General features: G+C 43.0%; 3 protein-coding genes and 1 long non-coding RNA gene across 8 annotated transcripts; 1 reads left to right on the plus strand and 3 right to left on the minus strand.

The window, feature by feature from the left end:
- Positions 1-41: 41 nt before the first annotated feature.
- Positions 42-4407, minus strand: LOC144007234 (homeobox protein Hox-A2a-like). 4 transcript variants are annotated; one of them, XM_077506677.1, is made up of 3 exons: positions 3133-4407; positions 1458-1662; positions 42-1100 (listed from the first exon to the last, which is right to left on the minus strand). In XM_077506677.1, the coding sequence occupies exons 2-3, from the start codon at positions 1549-1551 to the stop codon at positions 370-372; spliced, it is 825 nt and encodes a 274-aa protein (XP_077362803.1). In that variant the 5' UTR covers positions 1552-1662; positions 3133-4407; the 3' UTR covers positions 42-369. The 4 variants fall into 4 exon arrangements, with proteins under 4 accessions (XP_077362803.1, XP_077362802.1, XP_077362801.1 ...); XM_077506676.1 differs by having other exon boundaries at positions 1458-1708; XM_077506675.1 differs by lacking the exon at positions 3133-4407 and adding an exon at positions 2225-3004.
- LOC144007240 (uncharacterized) lies at positions 3008-4710 on the plus strand. Its single transcript, XR_013280126.1, has 2 exons — positions 3008-3370; positions 4253-4710. It is a non-coding gene; the product is annotated as an uncharacterized LOC144007240 (long non-coding RNA).
- On the minus strand, positions 4604-11408 carry hoxa3a (homeobox A3a). The gene is made up of 3 exons (XM_077506672.1): positions 10676-11408; positions 8805-9378; positions 4604-6160 (listed from the first exon to the last, which is right to left on the minus strand). Exons 2-3 carry the CDS (start codon positions 9259-9261, stop codon positions 5406-5408), a joined length of 1212 nt encoding a protein of 403 aa, XP_077362798.1. The 5' UTR covers positions 9262-9378; positions 10676-11408; the 3' UTR covers positions 4604-5405.
- A 6263-nt stretch (positions 11409-17671) lies between these two features.
- Positions 17672-19794, minus strand: hoxa4a (homeobox A4a). 2 transcript variants are annotated; one of them, XR_013280124.1, is made up of 3 exons: positions 19181-19794; positions 18129-18772; positions 17672-18010 (listed from the first exon to the last, which is right to left on the minus strand). XR_013280124.1 is itself a non-coding variant. In XM_077506684.1 (2 exons), the coding sequence occupies exons 1-2, from the start codon at positions 19605-19607 to the stop codon at positions 18438-18440; spliced, it is 762 nt and encodes a 253-aa protein (XP_077362810.1). In that variant the 5' UTR covers positions 19608-19794; the 3' UTR covers positions 17672-18437. The 2 variants fall into 2 exon arrangements, 1 of the variants encoding a protein (XP_077362810.1); XM_077506684.1 differs by having other exon boundaries at positions 17672-18772.
- Positions 19795-20070: the final 276 nt, after the last annotated feature.

Below are 20070 nucleotides of genomic sequence, written 5' to 3' on the forward strand. Positions count from 1 at the left end.
CCTGTTGTTCTATTTGCATATAGTATTTTATTTTATTTTTTTACCGTCCCGCGTATTTTCTAGGATAATTAATAAAACGTTAATAATCTCTAGTCAATACAATAAGAATCAAAACACATAAAAAAGATTGTAGCAAGTTAATTGTATTCTAACAAAAATAGTCAAGACATTGGAAGCTATACAAAAATAAAAATGACCAGTTTCCATACAGGCCGCGTATTGTTGAATTTTCACACACACCCAAAATAATTTTCACAAAAAAAAAAAAAAAAAAAATCGTTGGGAGTTACAGTCCTCCGTGAATTCTTCATCCTTACCGTCCCACAAAATGTGTGCCGAATAAACAGACTGTAGTCAAATTGATTTGTGTTAATAGTTGAGATTCTGCAAGTCGATTGTGGTCAGAGATTCCGAGAAAAAATAGAAAGTGTCCGCACAAATGTCCACGGGACTGTCCAGAGATTCTGACAAGCTCGGCGAAGCAGCGTCGGAGAGCTGCAGGCAGGAATCCGACGAGAAAGCTTGGAAGTCGTGAATAGAAACATCCAAAGCTGGGGGACTGTCGCCATTGTCCGGCACGGATGCCGAGCCGGGGCCCATTGTTGACACGCAGCCCGGAACAGTGGGTGACGGGTTGGGAAAATGTTTCAGATTTTTCTCATTGCTGTTCAGCGGCGCAGCGGCGGAGCTCACGGAGCTGCTATTGTGGACCTGCTGCGCGGATTCCAAATTGTTGTTGTGAAAGGAGAAAGTGTCTCTCTCCAGCAGGGCCCCGCTTTGCTCGTACTGGGGCCCCTCGTCGTCTTCGTCGCTGTGCATCCCGTCCTCGCCGCCGCCGGGGCCCTTGCCGGCGTCCCCGTTGTGGTTCTCCTTGCTCTGCGTCTGCCGCTTGTGCTTCATGCGCCGGTTCTGGAACCACACTTTGACCTGCCGCTCGGTCAGGTCGAGCAGGGCCGCGATTTCCACCCTCCTGGGCCGGCACAGATACTTGTTGAAGTGGAATTCCTTCTCCAGCTCGAGCAGTTGCGTGTTGGTGTACGCCGTCCTGAGCCGGCGGGAGCCGCCGCTTAGCCCTCCGCCTTCCGCCACCTCGGGCGAGCCTGGAGAACCGGGACGGAAGCGGTACATTAAAGGCAGGCTTGAGCAAAACAAATGCCACCCGAAGATATTTATGAAAATAAATAAATAATGTAGCTATAATGGCTCGTCCGTTTCGGACGTAAAAATGCTCCAAACAAAGTGAGACATGCACTATAATGAATGCTGCAGAACTCCATCACTCTTCATTACTGTCACACATCAAAAAGCGTGACTGCAGAATTCATCAGTAAACTTCAACCAAACTTTTTCTCATTTCCTCCCGAATCACCAAAATATCGCATTTGAACGATATTATACGATATAATAAATCCCCCTCCCCCTCACGACAAATAATATAATGAAATTAAATCGCCCACCTTTTGGGGAGAAGCAGACGGGTCCATTGGTGGACAAAGTGGTAGCGGTGGTCGTGGGCAGGTGGTTCCGCTTGGAGGCTTTCTTCTCCCGCATCCACGGGTACTCGGGAGGCAGCGAGGCGGTGGGCAGCGGGCTGCATCCGCCGGGGCTGTGTCTCGGGCGGCCGTGGCGCGGATGGCTGCCCGGGTTGAGGCTGGGGATGGTCTGCTCGAAGGGAGGAGGAATCAGTGTCGAGCTCTTGATTGATGAACTTTGAAATGAATCAGCGACAGGGGGGAAAGATGTCAGGCACTCAGCAAGCGACGGCTGACTATTGATAAATCCGCTCTCTCGCTCGAATTCGTAATTCATCTCCTCTCCCTGCGAGCCCAGGAAAGTTTGCACGCGTTATTGTCGACGAACTCGGCGGCCACGCGAAGACGAAAATCATTCAAAAAATGTCCTGTGATGGCTTCCTCTTCCTATTTCTGGGATTACGGCCGTGTGGGGACCGAGCCACTATGAAACTATTGAATTCATGGAGACAAGGTTGAAATTGGACCGAGTTGCCTGTCACATGATTACCTCTGCCCAATGACAATTTGGGCTTTAATCAAAAGAAGCCACTGACTGCCTGATTGATCCAAAAAGTCTGCTTTGCCTCGCTCAGCTGTGCCACTTTTATTTACATCTTTCTCCTCCCGACTGCGCACCACTAAGAGAAGAGACCCCCACTCGAAAAAAAAAAAAAAAAAAAAAAAAGTGTTTTTAAGAATGGCCGACTCACTATTACAGGCAAGGACCCCGCGCGGATTCGTGCACTCCTCTTTCTCGTATTGTTTGAGGATGTCAGGCGAGAACGCCCCCCAACATTCACGCGCACACGCACACGCAGCATACCCCAAAAGTGCTATTAAGACTTCTTGAAGTGAATCATGCATGTCTGACGACAGAGAAATACATAAGGATGAGCAGCAATAATAATACAATAAAAAAAAAGAAAAAGATCACGATAAAATTATTAGTGACGCTTTTAGGCCAAAGCAACAATAACATTAGTTGGACGTAAATCTTATAAATATGCACACTCACATTTGAACACAAAACCATATATTAACCTACAGGCTAATAAGATAACTGCATAATTCCTCTTTTTTTCTTTTCGGATGGGATTTTTTTAAACATCTATACTGTAATTTCCTGCAAAAATTAAAACAGAAAAAAAAAGAATTAGGCATGTTATTAGCCTGACGATGTGTTTACGTTTTCGCACGAGGTTAGCATAGTTTGATGGCTAACATCAGTTTTCGATGCTAAACTCATTTTTTGTTGACACTATTCGCTCTTTTACATGTCTTAAACGCGATAAAACCGTCTGCAGTGTACTTCCAAGCTAACTAATGACCATAATGGTTGTCATAAACATTAAAAACGAATAATTTGCTGCGTTATTAGTGAACGTCTCTCCCCTGCTGCGAATTTTGCTTTATTGTTCTACCAAAGTCATCTGTGAACGCCACATTTATGGGAATGTTTCCACCCCCTTTTTTTTAAACACACGGTGATATATTTAAAAAAAAAAAAAAACGACTTGGTGAGTATAAGAGAGAGGAAGAAGTGGTATAGGTTCTCTCTCAGTTTGTTGCTTATATACCAAACAAAGAGTGCTGGAAGCCTGCACGCGATCAATCTTACTCGCCAAAAGGTCTGACAGCTCGGTGCCCTCACAACACATTTAAGGCTTCTAACTCTCCCCCGGATCAAATGCAGCCAGGAAGCGGCGAGAAACACTGGTCACTCAGATTAGAACCATTTTCTGCTGCTTCTAGCCCGAGCTGTCGCTGGAGGGATGTTTCAAAAGATAAATAAGAATCGGACTATGTGCAGGCGAGTGCGTATTTCCTTGCAGGGGGAGGCAGTGAACGCACCACGGGTGAGTATCGAAAATGCATCCACCTGGATTTTTATCGCTTATCGCTAACGGGAATTTACACACTGACATGGAGATATTTTTGTACACATCGAAGCAGTTTGTGTGCGGAAGGTTGCCATAGGGAAAAGTGGAATTAGGCACAGGCTTTGTGTTATGAGGAAAGGAGTGGGAGGAGGCTTTTTTTCCTGAGCCTACACACATTGCAACAGTGATTTAACAACTTTCCCACGGATGTGAATGTATTGCAAAACATGGCTTAGTTTTGTACTTTTTGGTTGATAAGCTTTGGTGACACATATGGGTCAGATCAGTGCCTTAATTGTGCGAATGCAGAAGTCCAGCTTTGACACACCATGGTTCAATTGTTCCAGGTCTCCCTGCTAACCATATGTCACCGATACTAATGCCCTGTTATATCAATCATATTCAGATTGGAAATGATTTTTGGGGGGCTACATAATCTAGGATTTAAAAAAAAATACAGGGTAAATCTTGTTTTGTTGGAGCAATTGTGATAATGAATTTCATTTTTTAAACAGTGCTAACAATTTTTTTTTTTTTTTACAAACACTCAAATTGATATGTGATCAAATATTGATATCTTCATTTGTTTCTGTTTTTGTCTGAATCATATTCTTTTTGTGCATTTTAAAAGCTGAAAACAAATTCCCACGATAATTTAATTTCCTTTAGCCATCATCATAACGACGCATTTTAAGACATTTGGACTTTTACGTGCATTTGCTGAATAATGAGACAAACAAGCCAATCCAAATTCACGTGGAGCTCGGATCCTCTCTGGCCACGTTTGACCGACTCAAAACACATTCGGGGACATTAGTTTTCAAACGATTTCTCATTTAGATTGTTGTCTATTTGCAGGGGCTGCACAAGGGTCCGGCGCCTGACATTTTTATTATTATGGATGTGCCCACGCAGATGAGATGAGAGGAGGGAAGGAGGCCACCCGAGAGTTTTCTTCACGTCTCATCAGGAAGAGAAGGAAATAAATTATGCAGTTGTTTTTTTTTTGTTTTTTTTGCCTGCATGTAACCGCTGAACGATATTAATGGCAAATTTACCTCGCATTTATTTTTGGGTTTGATTTTCCTTGCCGAATGCAGATATGTTACATTCTTTTTTTAATTCATTTTGTATTATTTTTTTAAAAATAAAAACAGATGATGTGCATTGTTATATTAATTTGTCTGAATTAAAACAAATATGCTTGGATTGTATTTCAATTGTTTTATTTACTTCTTCGAACTGGAGCAGCATGGAATGTTTGAAAATGTTTTTCTTGTGTTTTAATTCCGTTCAATAAAGAAAAGACTAAAATATCCTTCTTTCCACCCTTATTGCGTCGACTGATTGATTTTACATCCTGTGAGAACATTAAAATAAAAAACAAAATGTCTGATCGAAGAAGAAGGGTGGAAATAGTATGACGTGGTTTGAAAATGGGAGTTTGGGGTGGTGGTGGTGGTGGTGGGGTGGGTGAACCACTCTCGCAAGGGTGTCAAATAATACCAGGACTACTTTTAACACTAAACAAAAAAATAAATAACATTAAAAATTCCAAGCCAAGGTTGCATCCTAGAAGCTCGTGACCCTTATTTTGACAAATGCATTTCTTTCACCATGCCATGGATCCTTTCACAAGTGCAACAAAATGCATAAAAAAAAACAAAAAACTTCAAATGCGGATAAATAAGTTCACATAAAAAAAATCGAATAACATGTTTTCATAATACCCTGTTTGAATTTGAAAAGCACTTAAAAATAGATTAAAGAGGCCTTGGCTCGCTCGACGTCCTCCTCGAGCCTTCACAAATGTCTTTTTAAGAAGGAAAAAAAAAGATTATTTATCCTATACGCTACTTCACACATCGTCAACTAAAGAAGAAAAAAAGAGAGCGCGAGAAAGAGAGAAGGTAGACGCAGTGTGGAGGCACACAAACAAAAGACGGTGATGCGGTCCGGAGGCGGCTACAAGACAATGGGCGGAGTGATATACGGACTGCGCCTTGCACCGCTACAGATGAGTCAGTTTGGGCGCCTCCTGGATTCTTCCCTGAGAGTATTGCGGTGTAAGGTCTGTGTACGTGGGCGTGGGATCACACACGCCGTGATGCTGACTGTTGCCCATCGTGATTGCTCCGTTGTAGTCCATGTTGGAGGACGGCGGGTGCGGGAGGTGCGTGAGGCCGAAAACGGAAGCCCCCGAGTTGGCCATGGGTTCCACGTAACCTCCGCCGACATAAACGGGGCTGCCCTGCATGTGCGTGCCGTAGTTGCCTCCCTGTAGGGGGTGCGCGTCATACTCGGGCGTGGCCGAGTCGGGATACCTCTTGTGGGAGTTGTTCAGGCCGGCGGGGGGGTATGACGTCACCATGCCGTACGCGTTTTGATGAGTCTTATTGTAAGACGTCGGCGACTCGTGGGACTCGTAGGGAACACTGTTCACGAGAGAATGCATAGAGCTGAGGTATCCTCCAGCGGAAGGGGGGCCCACTGGACTGCGAGGGGACTGGCCCCCAGGGGAAGGCATCATCCCCACGCCCTTCTGATCCTTCTTGTATTTCATCCTGCGGTTCTGGAACCAGATTTTGATCTGTCTCTCTGTCAGGTTGAGCAGGTTGGCCATCTCCACCCTCCGAGGCCTGCAAAGGTAGCGGTTGAAGTGGAACTCCTTCTCCAGCTCCACCAGCTGGGCGCTGGTGTAAGCCGTCCTGGCCCTTTTGGAGGCGGCCGACCCAGGAGGACTCTTGTCTCCCGGGCAACTCTCCACTGTGAGGGGGTGGAGGAGGAGGAGGGTGTCAATCAGTAATCCATTACAGGCAGGACAGTGAGAGTGAAAGCAGAACACAGCAGATAAGACAACTACAGTGTTTGCTTGCTGGATAAATACACTCACGGGCCACAACATTGTGTATGCGGACATAATGACATCAGCAACTTTTCATTTTTCAACCTCCAATTGAAATGCTGGGTCAAAAACCACCCAGTATTGGTTAAAAAGAAACAAAAAACATTATACCGACCTGTTATTTGGGTCAACTTGCCTCAACTTTCGACCCAAATTTTGGTACAAAATTAGTAGTTCGGGGAAATTTTTGACCCGAATGTTATTTTGACCCAGCATTTTTAAGTGTGTACAATCCAACAAATGCACAAATGCTAGGTCAAAGATTACCCAGTTTTGGTCAAATTCGTCCTGACGTGCTACTTGGGTTCGTTTGACCCAACTTTCTAATTGGGTTGTTTTGATAGAAAAACCCCAAAGTTGGGTCAAACTGACCAAAGTAGCAGCGATGACATTTTTGACCCAATTTTTTTTTTTTTTTTTTTTGACATATCAGTTTTAAGGGTATTCAAATCAAACAACCACATTTGGGTAATACGCACAATTGTTGGGTCAAATATAACCCAATTTTGGTCGAAAACTGCTACTTGAGACAATCTGATGTAACTTTCTGGGTTGTTTTGTACGAAGCACCCCAAATTTTTTGGGGTACAAAACAACACTCATAATTGTTGGGTCAAATTGGCCAAAGCGGGTCAGTGAAATTTTGACACAAATGTTTTTTGTTGTTGTTGTTTTTAACCAGCAGTTTTTGGGGTTTACAATTTGGGTACTATCTATCTACGCTTAAAACTGCTGGGTCAAAAATAACCTAATTTGGGTAAAGAATCAGAGCGACATGTGAACTGGGGTCAATTTTGACCCATTTCTTTGGACAAAACAACCCCAAAAATGTTTTGTTATTTACAAAACAGAGTTGGTTCAATGTTGGCTCAAATTGACCCAAGTAGCAGGTCGATCCATTTTATGACCAAAATTGGGTTATTTTTGTCTTTTAAGGGTGAAAGCGAAAAATGCTTTGTTTGGTTTACTGTCAGAAGTTATTAAATAACGTTATTGTTGTGGGAGCATCATCTGCCAGCATGGAGGGAATGGAGGCAACATTAGATGTGTTGAATGCGTGCAGAACTACAAAACATCACATATGCCAAACTCATTTTTGGAGTGGGCCACGTTGTGGTTTCTCTCAGACAGCCGTGATGACTGTAAAAATCTGCTAAATGTATAAACACCTCATCATACTATCCATTTAGGCCTTTATTGTTTTTGTTTTTTTACTATTTAATAAAAGCTTTGGTTTAAAAAATTCTTTTATCTGTTTGCTGCTAAAATAAATAAAAAATAGTAATGAACATGATGTAAAAATAATATTGTGCACTTATAAAATGATTATTTATGACCCATCTCTTTTTCTATAGTGTAAGGGAAGTCGACCTTGTTACCCTCCATTTTCTGTGAGCATCCAGACACTTAATTATAACCCATAGTATCTTTTTAACATTTTCCCCGGGCCACATAAACTGTTTTGGTGGACCAGATCTGGCCCCTGGGCCTCAGGTTTGACACCTGTGACTTTTTTTTTTTTTTTTTTTTTTTTTTTGGCCTTGCAACACGAGACAGGAGAAATATTATAAGTAATGCAGTTCTACACATTGACCACAACCACAATAGCGAATACCTGCCTGTCAGTGTCAATCAGAAAGAACTTATTGCCCTTGTAAAGACAGAATTACACTGAGGAGGTGTAACAATGTGATGAAAACGAGTTCTTCACTTAAAAAAAAAAGTCTGTTGTGAGCCACAACGCATAAAAATCCAACTCAGGGTTCGTGTCTCGGCTCTCACACAGTAGCACATGCCTCAGGCACATTTCTCATTGTGTGCACAACTTCACAGATAAGCCTGCCCCTTCTTGCAGCAACGCAAGGCACACTTGGAGTTTTGGTGGCAGGCGGCCAACAGCACATAGTAAATTTTACTACCTGTCGAGCCAAACATGGAGCAGAGGGACTGTAAGATGACATAACCTCCACTGAGGAACTAATAGCTCGTAAATTCATAGTGGGACACAGTCATACATGACACACGAATTACAATAACGTGCTAACTTATCAAGTTCGGCATCACATGATTTGTTCAGGTTTCCTTTCGTGAGACAAGTGGCGCATGTTGTGTTTGTTGACTGTGGGGACGCTATGTGATCAGTGCATGTTTACAGTAGGCAGAGGTCATCTGCGGGGCAAGCAGGCAAATGGCGGGATTTAGCCTAGCCCCAAAGCATGGCCTTATTTAGTGCGAGGTGGGGGTGTGTGGCCCTTTAAACCCCCCCTCAAGTCCGAATTTGGACGCCGTTAACAGAACTACTCAGAGGTGTTGATTATTCCACTCCCTGCTTCCTGAAGTCGCATGTAAAATTTCCCTCTATGTGACATTGGAAGAAGTGGGAACATTCCCCCCCACTTGCTGTGGCCTTCACAGTGGGAGTATTATATGATGTGTGGTTTGACACCCCCGCCCCTCCCTCCTCGACACGAATTTTCACGGCGCGGCTTGCGTGTGCGTTTGTACCTGAACTGGCGCTATTTGCGGGTTTCTGCTTGGTGTTCTGCCGGGACTCCTTCATCCAGGGGAAGATCTGCTTGCCGCGGGCGCCCGACGACGGCGACGAGCCGCTCTTGGCGCTCGGCTGGCCGCCGCCGCCGCTGCCGTTGCTGGCGTTGTGGCCCGTATCGGACGGGGAGCGCGAGGGCGGAGGGCTGCCCTCGGGATGATGATGGTGGTGGTGGTGATGCGCCTTGGCGGTGGCGTCGCAGCTCTCCGCCTGCATCTCCGGCGGCTTGTGCAGAGGAGGCGGCACGGAGCCGTCGGGAGACTGCAGGGAGCAGGCGGGTCGATGGTAGTCACTTTCCACATGAGAGGCGCGGGGATATTGGACCTGATTGGCATCATAACTGAAGCCATTTGCGCTTTGATACGGGTAGCCACTGTAAATTGCCGAGCTGTCGTAGTAGGTTGCCTTTTGCATCTCGCCGTTTCCCAATATTTATTTCACAAAGTGACAGGGTCTTGACACCCTTGTAGAAGAACATTGGCACCCCGTGGTCACGTGACGCCTCTCCGCCAATGGCCTCCTCGGGTGAACCTGGGGTTACAACAAGCACTGTGAGGAGACGAAATGGTGGCGATCCATCTTACTTTTCAATGCAGGCCTGACACGGCGCACTATAGGCGAGATTGGGCCCGGCGCTTGTGCGCGCGATTACCGTTTACCTTCTGGCTTGCACCGGCCCACCTTCTCTATTACCATCTGTGCTAAACAACATGCACTCAGAAACAGTTCAAATCAATTACGGGACCTAACAAGAAAGGGAATGTCATTTTAAGACGCTCTTAATAGAATCAAATCGGAATTACAGTGAGAGTTGTAATTATTAAATTCATCTATCTTTTTTTTGTGTCGTTCCTTCACCACTTGCCTGCAAGGCGTAAACAAGCGCATTCACTTTCGTGCCTTTCTTAAAGATAAAAGCTTCGGAAAACCGGAAAAACCGGGTGGACATTCGTGCATCTTTTAGGACCACGATGTGAACTTTTGCTGTGCTGACCCATAATAATGGCGGCTGGTGGTGTTGACTTGGCGGCTGACCGGACCGAGCTCGGAACAAACCGGCCAGAATCGCTGTCGGGCCTGCTACTAACATGACAGCCATTAAGGTAACCTAAACATGACTTTATTATTATATTTTGAAGCACATATGGTCATAAAAATTAATAAATCAAAATCGTATTAAAAAAAAGAAAAGTACACTGATTTTAATCATAATTTGTTCAGTTGGAACGACTGACATTAAGTGGGCCCTAATATCACAGGAATTCAAATGATCGCTATAATAATAATAGGCCTACTAAAAATACTAATAAACGAATTGTAAGCATTTATTTTTAATAATAAATTGAGTGGTAAATGCAACTTTACATTTGTTTCCTTTTGTACGAGTGCACATTAATTAAAACTGTATTTATTTATTTATAAAACTAAAATAATAATAAAAAAAAACTATCAAAAAGGTTATTTTGAAAAAATGCAATAAAGCGATATTGCGCGACAAGCAAGTAAATCCGCTGAAAATGAGCTCCAGTGAGCGAATAATTAAAGCAAAAATAATCATCTCGATTGGATCTGCAGCCCCGGAAGACTCGGCCGATTTCTCCTCAAACAGATTGAGTGGCAAAAGTGTGCATTAATCCCAAAAGAGCGAGTAGGAGGCAGGCTTGATCTTGCAAGCGCGCAGCCGTGCGGTGCTCCACGTTAAGAGAAATCTGCGAGTGTGTGAACTCTTCCTGAACCGAGATCCAAGTCATACGGTGATAAATCACCGCTCGCGACACACAAACTCGGCCATTTAGAACCGAGGCAGCCTATTCCTTGGCCTGCTTACCTTAACCTCTGACGACCAATGCAGAGCAGCGAGCAATATTTTCTCATTCAGCGACGAAATCGATCAAAGTAGTAATCCGGAGGAAAGTTGAGGAGGAGGCAGGGCTGGGCTGCAGCAACCAGCGCCATGCGTGCAGGCGGCAACCACAACAAGAAGAGTCGACAAGAGAGAGAGGGAGAGAGAGAGAAGCCCCCTTGCTTTTTTTCTCTTTCTTTCTTTCTTTCTTCCACCCTTCTCGTGTCTTCCCCACTCGACGTGGATGTGTACATGGAGATTACGAAAGCGGGCGGGTCAGCGAGATAAGTCTTATCTGGCTTCAAGGGCTGAATTTATCGTCACGCCATTGGAAGCAATGCTTCTCCAGAGCAATAATAGAGCCATGCACGCAGCCGGTGGGGGCTATACAACGAGGCTGGACCGGACCTCTTGCGTGATCGCCAGTGAACTGGCCCGAACCGCATGCGTCACACCATAGACAAGAAAAATTATGCAAATGAAGTAGCGCCTTGGAAAAGGCAGTTCAAATCAAGTGGCTGCCTCTCCTCCTCCCCCTCCCCCAAGCAAATGAGGGAGAGAGAGAGAGAAGGGGGGAGAGAAATAGAACATAATCACAAATACTAAGCGAGAAAGTCCATCGTTATATTTTATATTTACTTTCTTTGCAATGGACGCTAAACAAGACGCGCAATTGCATAGAAATTTCTCATTAACCTTTGCATCTTTGGATGTAATATTTCAAATCAACGCCAAAGTGGATGAGCAGAAGAGCGTGGGGGAATCCCTCTGCGTGGTAATGTTGCCTTTTTTCTTAAGAGAAAGGAAAACGTCTTGTCAGCTTTACGAAAAAAAACGAAAAAAAACGCGTGGGCCCAAAAATTCACGCGTGAGTTTTTTTTTTTTTTTTTTTTTTTTAAAGCCACCTCGGCTTAATTATTGACCTCTTTGTGCTGTGTTCTAAACTGCTGATTCCTCTCCTCTCTCTTTTTAATGCGCGTAAAAGGAGGTTAAAAGTCATCGAGGTGGGGGAGAAAACGGCGCGAGGAGTAAGCCGAAGGGAAAAAGGCCGGTAAACAGATGTAGAAAATATATAAATATGTATCGCACGTGCACGCGGGCTGGAGTAGAAATGGGTTTTTGAAAGGAGCGAGGCAGCGCTCCAAGAGCCTTCCTCGTCACGTTTATAGTGACAAATTACACCTCGCAGACAAGTGGAAGAGAAGGAATTATTGCTCCCGGCCTGCTCGTGTTGCACATTCAAAGAAAAGTCACACACTGCTTCTGTCAGGCCTTTGGTGGGCGTGCTAGTTATTATTTTCAAAAAATGGAATAAGCAGCCATCAGGAGATAAATCAATAAAGACGAATATAGACTTACCGGTGTAGTTGCGCGTGTGAGGTGGCTTTATGGGCTTGGATTTCTGCAACGGAGAGAGGAGAATTATGCAGGGCATTATTTCATTGGTTATTGCATAAATAGGCACATATAGTGGAAGACGGGAATATTTGAATTCCATAATAAAAGCCTTTTGATGTCTAAATGTTTTCCTTAAACCTGTTGGGTTTAAATAACCCAATATGGGTTTGAAAAAAAATGCATTATTGGTTAAAAAAAAAAAAAAAATGGCCCATGGGTAAAAATACCCCAATATGGATTCAAACTGAAGCAATACGGATTAAAAACAAAACGTTAATATAGTGGTTTAAAAAAGGACAATATACGTTTTTAAAAATAAAATAAAAACCCAGTATGGGCCAAAAATAGCCAAAATATAGGTTAAAACATACCTAATATGGGTTTTAAAAATATATATTGGTTAAAACCCCAATATTCAGTTTGAAGATATAGCCTAGCTGTCTTAAAAAAAATAATAGCCCAACTGGTGTGACAAATAACCCAATATAGGTTTTAAAAAACAATATTGGTTGAAATAACCCAATAAGTGTTTGTTTTTTTTCCCCCAAATAGGCCAGTATGGGTTAAAATAGCCCATAGTGGGTTAAAACTAACCAAACATGAGCGGGAAAAATGCTTTGAAATAACCTAATATGCGTATGTATTAAAACTAACTCAATATGGGTTAAAAATGCAATGATGGTTACAATAAATAAATAACTTAAATAAATAAATACGTAAATAATAAATACATAAAAACGCATATAAAAATGTGCGTTTTCTTTTTTTTTTTTGTCCCAGTATGGGTTCAAACTGGTTCTTTGAGTTTTCAAGATGGATGATGAAATGTCAAATATGGTAAAATGAATACTTCCACATTGAGTGAAATCTCGCTGTCTCTCTGTTTAGCAATCCAAGTATAAGAAAATGAAAATAGCTTTATGCAAATACGCTGTTTGTTGTTTCCCTCTCGGCCGGTAAGCATTTTTCCCCACAAACGGATCGAATAGTCATTAGCTGCCGAGCACCATCTTCCCCAAGTCCCCGCGCCCATAAATCACGCCGGAGCGCCGTGACCTCAGCGCGGCCGAGCCGTCCTGCGTGGCACTCCGTCTTCCATTATAGGCTCGTTTTCCCCCCGTGGAACCACACAAGCCCACATAGCGTTCACCATACTTTTTGGATTGGACATTTGATTCAAAATCACGTTGAGCGTTTTAGAGCAAAATTTGCTTTGCTTATTTTAGAATTTTATTAATAATCGCATGAAAATGTTAGAAAATTTTGTATTTTTTTTTACTATAAATATTTCAATTTCATTTGGAAATATGCATTGATATATAGGCCCATAATTAAACTTAAACGGAATATAATATAGCCTCCACGTTTCTCTCGTGACCTATATTTGCAAATAAGTCAAAATATGATGTACGAATTCGCCCAACTAACTCCCTTATTACTGACCTGTGCCTCTCGCTGCAATAACTCACCACGGGAACGAACAATCGGCGGAAATGCCTCAAAATAAAATCCATCCTCCCAAAGCTCGGACTCTCTCCGCGTGGAAAAACATATCCGTCCGTGACAGCCGTGTACATCCACACACACACATGAAAAAAAAAAAAAAAAAAAACTAGAGCGTTTATCCTATATTTGATTTCGCCTCTTTTTCTTTTCCTTTTTTTTTTGGCTTCTCCTCCCCACGCGATAAACACAAGCTACCGAGCCAGGGCTCCCCTCGTGGTAAGTGGGGCTATAATGAGCATCATATGGCCGCATCGGGGCTCCGGTTTGCTCGGCGCAGCCATAACATGGAGCGGCGTCACGTGACGCGCGTCAACTTAAATCCTTTTTTATTTGAGTCTGTGAATCATTAATAGTGACAGTGAAATGTGATTTAAAAAAAAGGAGGATGACGTCACACATGTTTGGGATTTCCACGCGTGGCCTACTTTGGTGAAATTCGAAAGTGCATGGTGCTCGTGAAGTGATTTATTTTCTCTATAATGCTAAAAGTATAGTCTGATTATTTAAATCGTTCAGATGGACTCAGTGTCGCCCCCATTTTCAGTGGTGGCATTGAGCGGTAGCGTTTCATTTGGAGGCAGGTCACAATTATGCTAATCGAGAGGCAAACATTGCATATTGGGTGTAAAAAACGACTTTTGGAGGAGAATTTGGGTGGCTGCCAGCACCCACGGAGTGTGCCACTCGTGCGCCATGGGAACTATCTGGCGCCCGGAGCCACCAAAACCTTGCCAAACATGGCCGGACTCTCTCACTGGCTCTCTCTCTCTCTCCTCGGCACCGTTTGGCGCTTGTTTTCAGTCAACACCGAGAAGCGGGCGTGGAAAAATCCCACCACAACAATTAATCACTCGTGGACAACGTCCCCCCCCCCCTTGCATACTCCCACCCCACCCGGCCGGAGCCCAGCCTTTTGTGTTCCAAAACTTGAGCGGTAAACTTTTAAAAGGCAGGAACTCGAGCGGCGGAATTCACAATGCGTAAAAGTACGAGAGGGTTGACTTTTACGCACGGAACAAACGTAACTTTTACGCACGGGAGAGCTGTTCGCCGGTATGTGTCCTTAACGTTTTTTTCTTCTGATTACAGATGGAATTCTTTCACGAGGATTACTTGGGGTGCTGGGCTGAGTTTTTTTTTTTTTTGTCTCACCTTTTCATCACTCCACGTGAACTTTTCCGTGACCCGGACTGAAGAGATTCAAGTGCAGACTTATTTGAGGACGTATAACGTCTTCTATTTAGCATTTGTGTCACATTTTCAGCTAGCTTAGTGAACATTATTGCACATCTTCTACAGGGGAGGTTTTGGAGTCGTTTACACTAACCGAAGCTTCTTATCATGTCAGCGAGGATGAGTTCAAAGACCCCTTCTGGACGATGGCCATGCACGAGAAGCATATCTTTGCACAATGTTGACAAGCAGCTATTAACAGGCAACTGAAGGGAAGATAGCAAGCAAACAACGATAATGGGACAAGGAACGCCTTAAAAGTGACTTTTTAAAGTTGATTGTGGGGGTTATTTTGCATGTTATTAAATAAAGTTGAACGTCAACGCTGGTCTCTTCTCTTAATTTGAAAAAAGAACATTTTAGAATTTAAAATGTAACTTGTTGGCATTAATGTAGCTTTAATAGTGAGCAAGCTAGCTTAAGCCCCGAGGACTCAGTTAATGATTTGCAAGGCACTTTGGTCCATTGTGTTTTCTTTTTCAATGGACCTTTTATTTTTGAGTTGTCCTGGCTACAGTTCCTTTTATACTGCTGTTAATTTCAAATACATGTGTCTTCATTGAAATTACAAGCTTCAATTTAAATATTTAAATTATTCGCTACTGAAAGGTGATTCACTATTCAATTCAATAAATGTACATACATGCTTACAAAGTTATGCACCATTCTAATTTATATTAAAAAAAAAAAAATTACATTTCTTCCTAGCTACAAATAAAATCTTCAAACTACTCACAAGCCATGACGGTCAGTGTGGAGCAGAGGAGATGTGACTCGCGCCCTGAAGAGATCACTTCAAATGAAAATAAGTCGCATTCTCACATCTATTTCTAACCCCGGCACATTCATTATTCAACGAGCCAAATTAAAATTTCAGCACATTGGAAGTGACCTCTATTGGCAAATGACTCGGAGATTGTAATTGGACTTCTTCATGGAGTCTGCGCCAAATCGCTGTCAGTCACACTCAACGCCATTTTTTATTTTTATTTTTTTTGCACAGCTTTCGTACAGCGAATCCTAAAAACGCAACATCACGCAAAAATTAAAAAAAAAAAAAAAAAAAAAAAAGAAATCCCATTCGTGCCCACTAATCACTACAAAAACATTGGTTGTCTTGCACAAAAGCAACACGTTTCTCCCGCTTTTGTCCCAAACTGACTGGGGTGTCTCTTTGGATGAATTCATGGCCGAGGTTCACACCTTTAAAAGGCGCATTTTTTATTTTTATTTTTCTCCACCGTGCCGTCTCGGGGTCAATCTCCAACGCAAAGAAAAGGCTCTCGGGGGTTTCAGCACTGATGTATGGTCTGAACATTGTATGTGTCGAGAGGTCAGGGGTCACAAGAAGGGCTGCGGGCCGGTGATTGGTCAGAGTCGGCCGTGTCCCTTGGTTGAACCCTTCATTGTTTGGATGTAGCAGGTAGTGACCAACTCGCACTCTGGTGCACTGAGGCTGGCTGAGGTCGCCTTGTAATGGCGCTTGACAGTTTAGGTTTTGGGATTGGGTGTCAAAAGTCAAGCTTGTGACAAGCGTATTGTGGTTGCTGAGGTTTTAAATTACAGTCGAGCACTTTTATGGAAATTTACAGAGTCTGTAAATACGCACTTGAAACTGCTGGGTCAAAAAAGAACCCAATTTTGGTGCACCATTGGACTGGACTTGAGTCAATTTGACCCAACATTGGGTTGTTTTGTATAAAACAGCCCAACATTCTGGGCTGATTTGTTTTTTTTTTAAAAATGGTAGTTTTGAAGTCAAATGACTCAAATAGCGTGTGGGTTCAATTTTAGAACAAAATTGGCTTCTTCTTTTTTTTTTTTTTTTTTGACCCATTTGAGTGTATAGGCAAACTATAACACAACTGTTTTGTAAACAATACATATAAAATTAATGTATTATTATTTTTTCAACATCTAACAACCCCATATATATATTTTTTTTTAACAACTTAAAATTGGGTCAAATTGACCTAGTAGGTCGGTCCAATTTTTGACCAAAATTTGAATTTTTTTTGGACCCAGCAGATTTAAGAATGTATATATGTACTGAGGCACAACTGTACTAAAGTATTTTAAACAATATATGTAAACAAACAAATGTATTTCTTTTGTATATAAAAAAAACTTGTTTTAACTGGATTGTTTTGATTTAAAAAAAACAAAAAAAAACTCAAGTTGGGTCAAGCATATTGGTCCTTTTTTTTTTTTAAACCAAAATTGGGTAATTTTAGCCCAACAGCTTTAAGAGTGAATATTACATATCTAAACGTATATTAAGTATTATAAACAATGCTTTTTATTGTATAAAGCAACACAAAAAGGACTGTTTTGATCAAAACAAGCCAAAGTTGTTTCAAATTGACCCAAATAGCATTGATCACATTTTTAACCAAGGGCTATTTTTCCCCTAGCAATTTTCAGAGTATTATATGTAAACCTGAGCACAACTGTATTTATTATAAAGTGCTCTAATAAATATATATGTATTGTTTGCATTCAACAACCCAAAAAACGAGTTTTCAACAACCCAAGTTGGGTCAAATTGACCCAGTAAAATTGGGTAATTATTGACCCAGCAGTGTTGCATCAACATCAGCAAAGTTTTTTTTTTATTCTATTTTTTTTATATATATGCAATATACTGTAATTGCAATACGACGTCATTTCGAAAATCCTGATAATAAAATATGAAAATCGATTCATTCTTGACCTAAATAATTGTATTTATCAAGATGCAAACTTTTTTTTTTATACAAACAAAAATAAATTAATACAATCCTGCACGGTGGACTTTTACGCACGGCGTTTGAGCTCCATTTTTGAATAACAATCAAAAAAGCCTTACAAGTGAAGTACACATTTATTTCACAAGGACATTTTCAGTCTACACTACACAGCACAGGGGTCACTAGTGAGACGGCACAAACACGGATGTATATTCACAGTTTTCGAACAACACAACATGAGACACACGAGCACGAATCAAAGTATTTTGAAGACCTCACGACATGAAACCAGCAACCCAAAAAAAAAAAAGTCTCTCTACCTGTAGAAATGCATTCCTCAATTGTGCCTTCATTCATGATTTGTCTATATATGTACATTACAATATGATGGGCATGTCACCTGCAGGACTATACATTCAGCACTCGAACACACACCGTGGCTACAATGGAACTCCTAAAAAAAAAAAAAAAAAAAAAAAAAGATTTTAAATCATAACTTTCAAGTATATTATAATTCTCCGTGGAAAATTAAAAAAAACAAAAATCCAAAAGGAAAGGATTCAAGCTTTTACCTCACCCATTTGGCCATTTCTAACTGAAATGCAACACTTTCTTTGATCCATGTGACTGTGCGTTATCCTTCATTCGTAAAAAAAATTAAAAAGTAAATATGCAAAGCCTTCAGTCGCCGATGTGGGATTTAAAAAAAAAAAAAAAAAAAAAAACGTATTTCAAGCTTATGAAGACGCGAAAGACGAGCGCAGAGTGGAAGGGGACAAAAGGGGCAAATGACACCAAAATATTCACTCGGTCCGTCGATTTCCACTTGTGTTCTTTGCCATCTCAGTCTGGTTTGGGTTTTGTGGTCGTTTTTCATTTCACTATAGACCCACGGCGCACGGCGTGGGGACGAGCTGCTGGCTTGTTTTCATCTGCTGCTGTTGGGCCCCGGATGACGACGACGACGACGACGAGGCCGAATTGGAGCGGATCTTCGTATTGGGCAGCTTGTGCTCCTTCTTCCACTTCATGCGCCGGTTCTGAAACCAGATCTTGACCTGGCGCTCGGACAGGCACATCGTGTGCGCGATCTCCACCCGCCTGCGCCGCGTCAGGTAGCGGTTGAAGTGGAACTCCTTCTCCAGTTCCAGAGCCTGCTGGCGGGTGTAGGCAGTGCGGGACCTCTTGGGCACTCCTCCGACGTAGCTGGCATTGACTGGGGTGGATGTTGAATTGGTGGTGGGGGGAGGAGGGATGAAGGAAGGGGGGGGCAAACAGGCAGGTGTTAAAGACAAGATTCTCTCCAGAAAGCAATAAAAAACCGCCGACGATATTTGCTTTAACGCATCCGGGGACAGCTGACGCTTAGCAAAGATTAACTAAACAGCGGGGTCGGATATTACACATTGGCTCCATTCCAGCGGAGGAGGCAGTTTGGGTTAAAAAGCAACAAAGGCGCATGAGCCCCGACAGACGAACACAGGCAATAAAATTTACGAGGGTCCTTAATTACCGACCCCGCTGCTCCATAGTCGTAAATTGCAGCTGCAAAGTGGCTGCCTGCTACCAGCGCTGTCCTCCACGCCACGCGCGTGTCTTTTTTGTTGTTTTTTTGACAACTCACCGGTGTTAACGTGGACCTTCTTCATCCAGGGATACACCACCGGCTCTTTGCCCTTCACCGCGCCGGGGTAGACCTCACCGGCGAGGCTGCACGAGTCCTTAATGGCCCCCGCTCCGCCGTCCGGGGCCGAGCCGAGGCGCGGTCCGTGGTTCTGCTGCTGGGGAAGCGTTTGCGGCTGCGCGGTGGAATGGTGGCCGTCGCTGAACTCGTCCAGTCCGGCGGAGGGGACGCTGCCGTAATCGTAGCCCGGTTCCGTGTAGTTGGACCTGGGGTAGGATGGCTCTTCGTGATGGGGGAAGCCCGCGTCTTTTGGCCGCTCGTAGTAGTCCCCCGGGTTGGGGATGTATCCGCCCTGCTGGTATTCGTCGCATGGCGGAAAGGACGGCTCGATATAGTTGGAGTTTATCAAGTAGGAACTCATGGTCATTAATTTGTGAAGTGCAACAATACTAATTTTTATCGCGCTGTCGTTTTTCTGATCTCCACAAAACCCTCCTACTCGCTGTCAAATGTACAAAGTTGTGTGGTCACGTGAGCGCGGGCGCCAATCAGCGCGCGTCCTGCGGGCATCATGTAAACAGGAACCAATGGAAAGCATGGCACTGGCACCACCAGAACCTCTCCGGACTGGCTTACGTAGGGCTGTTTTCCTTGTTAAATCTCATTATAGAAAAGCAAAACCAATCAAGAGACTTGTTTACTGCACGCAGTCAAACTTATGTGGGCGAGGCTTCATGTGGGAAAAGACGAGAAACTACGAAATATCAGGAGAATATACTTTCATTTTTAAACGTATTTGGGATTATTTACATGCATGTTACTATATTTGTGAGCACAATGAGTCTAAAATAAACATGTTGACACGATCGTCACCAAAACTTTCATGGATC

The sequence above is a fragment of the Festucalex cinctus genome, chromosome 19 (assembly GCF_051991245.1).
Source record: "Festucalex cinctus isolate MCC-2025b chromosome 19, RoL_Fcin_1.0, whole genome shotgun sequence".
Taxonomy (NCBI): domain Eukaryota; kingdom Metazoa; phylum Chordata; class Actinopteri; order Syngnathiformes; family Syngnathidae; genus Festucalex; species Festucalex cinctus.